At 45.5% G+C, this 11,732-nt stretch overlaps 1 protein-coding gene across 7 annotated transcripts; it reads right to left on the minus strand.

Moving 5' to 3' along the window:
- Window positions 1-8,473: 8,473 nt before the first annotated feature.
- On the minus strand, window positions 8,474-11,398 carry LOC123081641 (uncharacterized). Of its 7 annotated transcripts, none has more exons than XR_006438758.1 (7): window positions 11,276-11,358; window positions 10,436-10,505; window positions 10,274-10,351; window positions 10,076-10,177; window positions 9,395-9,909; window positions 9,160-9,317; window positions 8,474-8,623 (listed from the first exon to the last, which is right to left on the minus strand). XR_006438758.1 is itself a non-coding variant. In XM_044504189.1 (7 exons), exons 1-7 carry the CDS (start codon window positions 11,330-11,332, stop codon window positions 8,610-8,612), a joined length of 927 nt encoding a protein of 308 aa, XP_044360124.1. In that variant the 5' UTR covers window positions 11,333-11,398; the 3' UTR covers window positions 8,474-8,609. The 7 variants fall into 7 exon arrangements, 5 of the variants coding, with proteins under 5 accessions (XP_044360124.1, XP_044360126.1, XP_044360125.1 ...); XR_006438759.1 differs by having other exon boundaries at window positions 9,153-9,317; XM_044504189.1 differs by having other exon boundaries at window positions 9,153-9,255; window positions 10,436-10,493; window positions 11,276-11,398.
- Window positions 11,399-11,732: the final 334 nt, after the last annotated feature.

An 11,732-nucleotide genomic window follows, 5' to 3' on the forward strand; every position in this document is an offset into this window, starting at 1 on the left:
CGGCGGAGAAACGTGGCGCTCGGGCGGCGGCGCGGGCGTGCCGCGGAGGCCCCGCACAGGCCGAGCGGGCCGGCGGCGGCTGGTGGGCGGCGCGGGACACGTGTCAGCCCCTGAGTGGCCGGGCAACGGTGGTAGATATGTCCGTCGGTGGCAAGGAAATGTCGGGCGGCGCGAGGGGAGCGGGACTAGGGTTTCATCTGCACGAATTTCGGAGGGGAGGCACCTATTTATACATAGACGGAGCTAGGAAAGTCCAAATGAGGTGTGGTTTTCGGCCACACGATCGTGATCTAACGACCGAGAGGATGGAGGGGGTTTGGATGGGTTATTGGGCCACTTTGAAGGGGTGTTGGGCTGCAACACACACGAGGCCTTTACGGTTCCCCGGTTAACCGTTGGAGTATCAAACGGACTCCAAATGGCACGAAACTTGACAGGCGGTCGACCGGTGGTGTACCAAGGCCACTTGGCAAATGTCGGTCCATTCCGAGAAAGTTTAACACCCGCACACGAAAAGAGACAAAAGGGGGCGCCGGAGAACGTAGGAGTGTCGGATTGAGAAGCGGACAATGGGGAAAATGCTCGGATGCATGAGACGAACACGTATGCAAATGCGATGCACATGATGACATGATATGAAATGCATGACATGGACAAAAAACAAAGTGAAGACAAAACCCTACCATGAAGGGAAACTCACAACACATCTCCGGAAAAGGCAAGAGTCGGAGTACAAATATGAAAAGTTGTATCCGGGGCGTTACACCGGCCATCTCTATGGCGCGCCCAAGGGGGAGTCCTACTCCCAGTAGGAGTAGGTTCCCCCCCTTTCCTAGTTGGAGTAGGAGAAGAAGGAAGAGGGAGAGAGAGGGAAGGAAATTAAGGGGGGCCGGCCCCCCACCCAATTCGGATTGGGCTTAGGGGGGCGCGCCCTCCACCTGGCCGCCTCCTCATCTCTCCCACTAAGGCCCAATAAGGCCCATTGACTCCCCGGGGGGTTCCGGTAACCCCCCCCCCCCCCGATACTCCGGTAAATGCCTGAACTCATCCGGAACCATTCTGATGTCCAAACATAGCCTTCCAATATATCGATCTTTATGTCTCGACCATTTCGAGACTCCTCGTGATGTCCGTGATCACATTTGGGACTCCGAACTACCTTCGGTACATCAAAGCACATAAATTCATAATACCGATCGTCATCGAAGGTTAAGCGTGCGGACCCTACGGGTTCGAGAACTATGTAGACATGACCGAGACTCACTTCCTGTCAATAACCAATAGCGGAACCTGGATGCTCATATTGGTTCCTACATATTCTACGAAGATCTTTATCGTTCAAACCGCATAACAACTATCGGTGTTCTGGGAACGGGGGTCCCCAGACTTGCCTGCCGGCGGCCCACGGCGTGGCTCTGTGAGCGGGCCCATATGGCCCATCTTCACAAGAAAGGACGCAAGACCCTCGCGAGGGGCTAAGCCTCGTGAGGCAGACGACAAAAGACCTCCTCAAGAGTGGCCTCTCCAGGCCGGCTCACGAGGGGCGGAGAGATCAAGGCTAGGCAAACCTCGCGAGGTTCCAATGACGTGAGCCATGACGACCAAGGCCAGGCGGGCACCAGCGCACACAGTGTCCTTGTTTCCTCTTTGGTGCTAAGGAGGCAAGCACAGACCCAGAGTACCGAGGCATCAAGCAAAGGTTTCCATATCGGTGCAACGATACCAAGACCAGAAGGATCGCAAGACAAAGGTCACCGTGGAGCCCAAGACGGCGTCACCACCAGAGCCTTTAGCAGGCGAAGACTGCTTTTGTTAGGATAAGCTGTACTAGTTGTCCCCTTGCGAATTGGCCGTTGTTGGCTCCCTTCCCACTCAATATTTGGGGAGAGGACCAGGGCCTCTATAAATAGGATTAGCCACCATAGTAGGAGGCAACTCATCTTGGAGAGATCCGAACAACCACAAGTCCACCTAGCACAAGAACACCTCTCCTCGGGAGGATGTTCTTCCCCTTGTATTGTTCATCCTTAGCCCAAGAGGCAATCCACCACCACCACACTGGAGTAGGGTATTACACCACAACGGTGGCCCGAACCGATATAAATCTTGTGTCCTTTGGGTTGCGAGTTCGTCGAGTTAGCCCTTGAGATCTTAGCGAAGTTAGGACGTGGATCAGTAGGTGGATATCTTCGCCCACACCCCAGTGTTCGAACCTTGAGATTTTTGCCGGAACCCATGATCTGACAACAACATACGTTGTTCCCTTTGTCATCGGTATGTTACTTGCACGAGATTCTGTTGGAGAACGCAGTATTTCAAAAAAAATCATATGATCACGCAAGATCTATCTAGGATATGCATAGCAACGAGAGGGGAGAGTATGTCTACATACCCTCATAGACCGAAAATGGAAGCGTTTAGTAACGTGGTTGATGTAGTCGAACGTCTTCTTGATCCAACCAATCCAAGTACCGAAGGCACGGCACCTCCGCGATCTGCACATGTTGAGCTTGGTGACGTCCCTCGAATTCTTGATCCAGTTGAGGCCGAGGGAGATTTTTCTCAGCACGACGGCGTGGTGACGGTGATGATGAAGTTACCGACGCAAGGCTTCACCTAAGCACTACGACAATATGACCGAGGTGGAAAACTATGGAGGGAGGCACCGCACACGGCTAAGACAAAGCTTGGAGTGCCTTTGGGTGCCCCTTGCCCACGTATATAAAGGAGGGGGAAAGAGGAGGCCGGCCTAAGAGGGGCACACCTATAGGGGGAGTCCAACTAGGATGCCCAATCCTAGTTGGAGTCCCCTTCCTTTTCCAAGAGGGGAGAGAGGGAAGGAGTAGGAGAGGGAGAAGGAAAGTGAGGGAGGTGTCGCCCCCTCCCTAGTCCAATTCAAACTTGCCATGGGGGGCGCATGGCCACCCCTTGAGGCCCTTCTCTCCTTTCCTGTATGGCCCATTAAGGCCCACTAATTCCCCTGACGAATTCTCGTAACACTCCGGTACTTGGAAAAATACCTGAATCACTCGGAACCTTTCCGATGTCCGAATATAGCCTTCCAATATATCGACCATTACGTCTCGACCATTTCGAGAATCCCCGTCATGTCCGTGATCTCATCTGGCACTCTGAACAACCTTCGGTACATCAAATCACATAACTCATAATACAAATCGTCATCGAACATTAAGCGTGCGAACCCTACGGGTTCGAGAACTATGTAGACATGACCGAGACACATCTCTGGTCAATAACCAATAGCGGAACCTGGATGCTCATATTGGCTCCTACATATTCTACGAAGATCTTTATCGGTTAACCCGCATAACAACATACGTTGTTCCCTTTGTCATCGGTATGTTACTTGCCCGAGATTCGATCGTCGGTATCCTCATACATAGTTCAATCTCATTACAACAAGTCTGTTTACTCATTCCGTAATGCATCATCATGTAACTAACTCTTTAGTCACATTGCTTGCAAGGCTTATAGTGATGAGCATTACCGAGAGGGCCCAGCGATACCTCTCCGACAATCAAAGTGACAAATCCTAATCTCGATCTGTGTCAACTCAACAAACACCATCGGAGACACCTGTAGAGCATCTTTATAATCACCCAGTTACGTTGTGACGTTTGATAGCACACTAAGTGTTCCTCTGGTATTCGGGAGTTGCATAATCCCATAGTTATAGGAACATGTATAAGTCATGAAGAAAGTAATAGCAACAAACTAAACGATCATAGTGCTAAGCTAACGGATGGGACTTGTCCATCACATCATTCTCTAATGATGTGATCCCATTCATCAAATGACAACTCAAGTCTATGGCTAGGAAACTTAACCATCTTTGATTAACGAGCTAGTCAAGTAGAGGCATACTAGGGACACTCTGTTTGTCTATGTATTCACACATGTATTAAGTTTCCGGTTAATACAATTTTAGAATGAATAGTAAACATTTATCATGATATAAGGAAATATAAATAACAACTTTATTATTGCCTCTAGGGCATATTTCCTTCAGATTCGATCGTTAGTATCTCAATACCTAGTTCAATCTCATTACCGGCAAGTCTCTTTACTCATTCCATAATGCATCATCTCGTAACTAGTCACATTGCTTGCAAGGCTTATAGTGATGTGCATTATCGAGAGGGCCCAGAGATACCCTCCGACAATCAGAGTGACAAATTCTAATCTCAATCTATGACAACTCAACAAACACCAGTGGAGACACCTATAGAGCATCTTTATAATCACCTAGTTACGCTGTGACATTTTATAGCATAGTAAGTGTTCCTCCGGTATTCGGTAGTTGCATAATCTCATAGTCATAGGAACATGTATAAGTTATGAAGAAAGAAATAGTGACAAACTAAACAATCATAGTGCTAAGCTAACGGATGGGTCAAGTCTATCACATCATTCTATAATGATGTGATCCCGTTCATCAAATTACAACTCTTGTCCATGGCTAGGAAGCTTAAACATCTTTGATTAACGAGCTAGTCAAGTAGAGGCATGCTAGTGACACTCTGTTTGTCTATGTATTCACACATGTACTAAGTTTCCGCATAATACAATTCTAGCATGAATAATAAATGTTTATCATGATATAAGGAAATATAAATAACAACTTTATTATTGCCTCTAGGGCATATTTCCTTCAGTCTCCCACTTGCACTAGAGTCAATAATCTAGATTACATGGTAATGATTCTAACACCCATGGAGTCTTGGTGTTGATCATGTTTTGCTCGTGAGAGAGGCCTAGTCAACGGGTCTGCAACATTTAGATCCGTGTGTATCTTGCAAATTTCTATATCTCCCTCCTTGACTTGATCGCGGGTGGAATTGAAGCGTCTCTTGATGTGCTTGGTTCTCTTGTGAAAACTGGATTCCTTTGCCAAGGCAATTGCACCAGTATTGTCACAAAAGATTTTCATTGGACTTGATGCACTAGGTATGACACCTAGATCAGATATGAACTCCTTCATCCACACTCCTTCATTTGCTGCTTCCGAAGCAGCTATGTACTCCGCTTCACACGTAGATCTCGCCACGACGCTCTGGTTGGAACTTCACCAACTGACAGCTCCACCATTCAATAAAAAGACATATCCGGTTTGTGACTTAGAGTCATCCGGATCAGTGTCAAAGCTTGCATCGACATAACCGTTTACGACGAGCTATTTGTCACCTCCATAAACGAGAAACATATCCTTAGTCCTTTTTAGGTATTTCAGGATGTTCTTGACTGCTGTCTAGTGATCCACTCCTGGATTACATTGGTACCTCCCTGCTAAACTAATAGCAAGGCACACATCAGGTCTGGTACACAGCATTGCATACATGATAGAACCTATGGCTAAAGCATAGGGAATGACTTTCATTTTCCTCTCTATCTTCTGCAGTGGTCGGGCATTGAGTCTGACTCAACTTCACACCTTGTAACAAAGGCAATAACCCTTTCTTTGCTTGATCCATTTTGAACTTCTTCAAAACTTTATCATGGTATGTGGTTTGTGAAAGTCCAATTATGCGTCTTGATCTATCTCTATAGATCTTGATGCCTAATATATAAGCAGCTTCACCAAGGTCTTTCATTGAAAAATTCTTATTCAAGTATCCTTTTATGCTATTCAGAAATTCAGTATCATTTCCGATCAACAATATGTCATCCACATATAATATCAGAAATGCTACAGAGCACCCACTCACTTTCTTGTAAATACAGGATTCTCCAAAAGTCTGTATAAAACCATATGCTTTGATCACGCTATCAAAGCGTATATTCCAACTCCGAGAGGCTTGCACCGGTCCATAAATGGATCGCTGGAGCTTGCACACTTTGTTAGCACCTTTTGGATCGACAAAACCTTCTGGTTGCATCATATACAACTCTTCTTTAAGATATCCATTAAGGAATGCAGTTTTGACATCCATTTGCCAAATTTCATAATCATAAAATGCGGCAATTGTTAACATGATTCGGACAGACTTAAGCATCGCTACAGGTGAGAAGGTCTCATCGTAGTCAACTCCTTGAATTTGTCAAAAACCTTTCGCAACAAATCGAGCTTTGTAGACAGTAATGTTACTGTCAGCGTCAGTCTACTTCTTGAAGATCCATTTATTCTCTATGGCTTGTCGATCATCGGGCAAGTCAACCAAAGTCCACACTTTGTTTTCATACATGGATCCTGTTGGGGATACTACTACCAGTATGACCCGCCCAGGAGGGGCCGGGTTAGCCCTAATGGCGGTTACATAAGAAGCCCAATATACAGTCAAGATAATAGTTTATTAAACATATAGAAAGCCCAAGGGCCTCGGGTCGGCTTAAGGCCCGTTATTGTAAATCGCCATATGGACGGCAAATACTTGTATAGAAAGGCATGTAAAGAAAGTCACCGAGCCGGACACGATTATGAGCCGGCCGGGACTCTGTAGGCCACCTAGCGTCAACCCGTGTATATAAGGGGACGACCCGATGGCGGTTTAGGGCAAGAGACAACAAGTCGAGAACCCAGCCGGCGAGTTGAGCCTCTTGGAGATCGAAACCTCAGCAATACCAATCACAACTAGACGTAGGTTTTTACCTTCATCGTAAGGGGCCGAACTAGTATAAAACTCTCTTGTGTCCTTTGTCCCGATTAACCCCTTTAAGCTTCCGAGTGCGATGGCCCTACAACTAAGTCCTTGCTCTAGGACATCTGCCGTGTCAACTCCACGACAGTTGGCGCCCATTGTGGGGCCCACACACGGTGGATTTGAGTTCTTAAAGGGCAACTTCAAAGGGCTCAAAGGATACGTTGTGGGCTGGATGACCAAGAGTCATCACGGCAAACTCTACATCGACGATGAAGGCTGGGGCCCCGAGGCCGGCTCGATCGAGTACGGGTACCGGGTCCCCTTTGGCGGAATTCATGTCTTCATCGGCCGGATCGGCGAGTCAGGCCCTGAGCCGGACGTCCACACCAACCTCATCGAAACGGCTCAGCGCGCCGGGTCAGCCCGTGTTCAATCCGTTGTGAAGCATGCTTTCGTGGGCTGCGTCCATGGTGGTGAATACTCCGAAGGATCGATGGAAGGCGGGGAGACGGCCATCTGCTCTGATACTGCATCATCAACAGGTGAGACAGACTCATTGTATCAACTGCAAGACGGCATGCTCGGGGGCTGTTCCGATGGCAGCAGTATTCCGGACCCCCTTGAGCCGTCGAATTGGGCCGGAGTCTTTATGGCAGGGACACAGCCCGGGCAGAACTCCACCACAGCGACAGCGGCGGCCACCGGGTCGGCAGCTACCGGGTCAGGAGACCCCGCGTGCCCCCGGCTCAGGTTCTCATGGACCTCATGGATAAACTGACGACTCTGTTAACCGCTGCGGTAGAGCCGGCGGATAAAGCCCACCATGACGCGGAAGTGGCACGCGTGTGGGAGGAGATGGTGCAAGCTAAGGAAAATCTAGCCGCGGAGGAAACCCGGATGGCAGCGGAACGAGCAACTTTGGATGCTCGTGCTCAGCAGCTTCAAGCAGAAACCTTCCGGCTCTCGGTAGATCTTAATGCATCAAACGAGGTCATGAGGAGGAGGCGCCAGAAAGCTCAGTCGCGTCTGCCTCTAACGCTGGATCCAAGGAATCTGTTCCATACACCCGGAGCTGGAGGGAGCCACTACAAGAATCCGGGTCTATTGCAACAAAATCATTCGTCGCAATAAGTGCCCAATTGTCGCAATAGGTACCTATTGCCACAACATGATGTTTGTTGCCAGCCATTGCGACAGGACACATGGTAATAGGTTATTGCCACAAAAAATAAATGTGGCAAGAAAGTGTGCTATTGCAACAATCATGTGACAAATTGCCACATTTTACCTCATGGCAGCTCGCATTTTTATGCCACAATTTTGTTTGTGGCGATAGCTTAATGCAACAGGTGCTAGATCGTGCCGGGATTTGTGGCAATAACCTATGCCAACAACTCTTTTCTTGTGGCGCATGCTCATTCGTGGTAATAGTCAATTGTGGCAATACCCTAGTAACGTAAGGCCACGACTCTCCGGACGTGGTGATACTAAAATTGCAGCATAATCATTTTGGTGGTGATAAATAGTTGTCACAACAGACAAGACATTTGTGGTGAGAGGCTGTTGCAACAATACAGACTTTTCGTGGCGAAAGGACTATTCCAACAAAACTGAATTGGTGGCGACAAGTAGTTATCTCAATGGACTGCCTGTTTGTAGTGATAAGTTATTGCAATAATATAAAGTGTACTGTCGCAATAGCCTAGTGCAACAAAATAGGTCGGTGTGGCAACTAAGATTTGATGCAACGCAACATTCTTCATTGTGCCACCATGTTCCAACCAGAAATAGGTTGTGGCAATAGCCTATTGCAACCAAAAAAAAATATACATGCATTCAATTACATGATTCAGATAATACATATATGATGTACATTCATACAATATCAATATTTGCATAGCCAATATCCATCAAATGAAACTGAAATATAAGCACACATTCAACATACTGAATGTGCCAACCTAATTAAGAGCGAAGAGTAAATTGTCCATGGTCTAGAGTACATTCTAGTTAATCTTTGGATCCTGCAATGAAGAAATCAAAATTTTAGTTAGCTCAAGTTAACTGAAAATAGAAAATAATTAGTCAAGAAAGAAAGAAACAACACAACGACTAATTAGCATAAAGATATAACCACTGTCATGACAATTGTATAATTACTATATTCATGCATGCATAGTACATTTCTGCCCAATTGTTATGACTACAACAACTAGCAAGAAAATGCTTGTGCCTGATGTACCACTCCATTAACAATCAGGTGCTATGCAAAAAGAATTGGATAATTTCACAAAAGAATTTGTAGTTCAAACACTAGAATAATTACCTAAATAAATTAATAAAACATCTAAACTTCTCCGAAACACCTACATGCTGGCGCAAGTTCACAATTACTAATGGTGAGAAAACTGTTCTATTTCTGGCTTCCCTACTTTATGTGCTTCAACAACAACAAAATACAGTAGTGCAAGCAAGCAGACAATTGCACATTATGAATGCTATTTGCGTATCAAATAAAGGTCAACATGAAGACAAACCAAGCTTGTGACTTACCACTTACCATTGCTCGAAACATTCGAATTGTTGCAGCTTGTATGAGCGTATTGGGAGCAATTACATTGTGCCTTGTACCAAGAGTCCCAGTAGTACTAGCGGTCTGTAAAAGAGTATTTTGCAAGTTTGGATTACTAATTCTTTGTTAGTCCTTTTCTTATTCATCTGCAAATAGAAGTGCACTTTTAGCAATGAAGCAAGCAAAATAAATCTTACAAATTTGCAAGCATATGACTAATCACCTGATGTGTTTGCGTCTGTTGGGATAACTGTGCAAACTTTGCCATCATGTTTTTCTCAAATTTCAATGTTGATCTTCGCTCCTCTTCCAACAATCTTTCCATATCAGCACGCTCTTCTTTTAAGCTCTCCTCAAGGTTTTCTCTCTCAGCACGCTCGAAGTTAATCCTCTCTTGTGTGCTTTCACGTTCAGCTTGTAATTGATCTTGTAATTTGGTGACCTGATGGCTGAGCTCAGAGTTTACCTTTTGGATCTCTGCTGTAGCACGTGCTTGCTCTTCAAATTGTGATTTAATCCTTTTCAGAACCACTTGGTGGTTTGGCCATGTATCCATACCCATGAGGCTGTGATGAGTTGCATTGCGGAGTGCCTTTCTATGCGGTCTGGAAAATATTGCTTCTATGTTCACTGGAAACTGGACCTTCAGTTTCATTTTCTTTGTTTTGAACCTCTTTAAATGCTTTGTCCTAAATACGAAAAGTACACCTCGCCCTTTCTTATTCTGTCCATCACTTTCTACAACCCAAACCATACAAGAATTATTGCAGTAATCAGTATTACATTGTACTCCCTCTGTAAACTAATATAAGAGCATTTAGATCACTACTTTAGTATTCTAAATGCTCTTATATTAGTTTACGGAGGGAGTAAGAAACAAGGACACAAATATTAAAAAAAATACCATTCCATAGTTGTGCACGGTTGCGGCGAGCATGGGATGGCCATTCATCCAGTGCACACATGTCATTAGCAGCTACATGAGTACCAAGTTGTTCTTGAGTTCCTGTAAAAGAATTAACAGTTTTGAAGATTAAGCGATCCAGGATTTTTCGTATTATAGCAAATGTTAGAGGTAGCTTAAATGTCATAAACATTTTACCAGATCTGTGTTGTCCATATTGGTTTTTGTAGGACGTTATACTTTCCATCCTTGTTATGAGAACATATCCTTTCTTTACTGAACACAAAAACAAGTAAGGGACTTAGCATTATCAATTTGCACCATTTAGATAAGTGATTAAGATTTAAGGATGTTGTGTACCTTGCAGAAAGGAGTAATGTGCATCATCTCTTTCCTCTGTAGCGAGCAAGTTGTGTACCTTGCAGAAAGGCTTAAAAGATTAAATGAAATCAGATTGTGTTATACCGCGCGGAACAGGAGCATGCAAAACAGAAGTCTTTTAGCATAGCATATGTCTATGATTTTGATTTAGAAATTAAAAGCTAGGCGTTAAAGATCAAAGCAGAGCACATATAATCAAGTCTATACTGAAGCTCTGAAGCATAGACATGACACACCAATTAGCATCCTGACAAGGCTACTCCCAAATGCATACACATGCAGTAATCTAGCCTGAATGTGGTAAGCAAACTACTAGTAGTCTACTACCATGGTTAAATAAGCAGAATGTGGCAGTATGCTTCAGTCTTGCCTGAATGTGGTATGCTTCAGAAAACTTGGTAAGAACAACACAGGCACATTCTGGAACAGTAATAGCACACACAATTCCACCATTAGACTAGGCACCATCAGACTACGCATAACACTCCAAAATACAGAAATACCGGAGTCGTGGTTGTGGTCCCGGCCGCCGGGCATGGCCGCGGTCGTCGTGGCCGAGGCCGTGGACGGCATCAACGACAGCAGGTCGACCGTCTCCCAGCTCGGCGTGTGCGCCGCCGCCACCGCCGGCGAGGGAGCATGTTGCATCTCGGGGGTTGTTGTAGTACGAAGGTGAGGCGGGCTATTGCATCCCGGCGGCCATGCCGGAGGCGAGACCGAGGAGTGCTGCACGGCGGCCGGCGGCGTGGTAGTTCTACGATGGAAAGGGGGCGCTGCGCTGCACATCTACGAGGAGGAGATTTGGGACAAAGGAAAAACCTGATAGACTGTATGTTCAATGGACTCCGTTGTGATCCGCGGTGTCGACGCCGTCATGACGCCGTGAGGAGGGAGGAACCGGAACGAGAGAGCTCAGACCCAATCTTCACGATATGGTGAAGAGAAATAATCGGGAGTACTTATGAGGGGTGTTTAGCAGGGAGGTTAAGATTTTTTTGGCGCAAGACACGACCAAATTATTTGGTGCGAAATTAAAAAAATTGAAGGGAAACTGAGGGCTTTAGCAGAAAGGTTAACATTATTTCCGTAGAGCAGAGTACATGCTTAATTATTATTTTAGAAAGTAATTTTTAAGAGAACATTTAGAATAGTGAAATAAATTAGGAAAAAAATCGAATCAATATGGAATATAGCTGGTGCTGAAAATAATATTACTAAAATTTGTTCATTAAAAGGTTATTTCGCTGACTGGCCGAGATAGATGTCCTCGTCGTTG

This window comes from Triticum aestivum, chromosome 4A (genome assembly GCF_018294505.1).
Source record: "Triticum aestivum cultivar Chinese Spring chromosome 4A, IWGSC CS RefSeq v2.1, whole genome shotgun sequence".
In the NCBI taxonomy this organism is placed as follows: Eukaryota; Viridiplantae; Streptophyta; class Magnoliopsida; order Poales; family Poaceae; genus Triticum; species Triticum aestivum.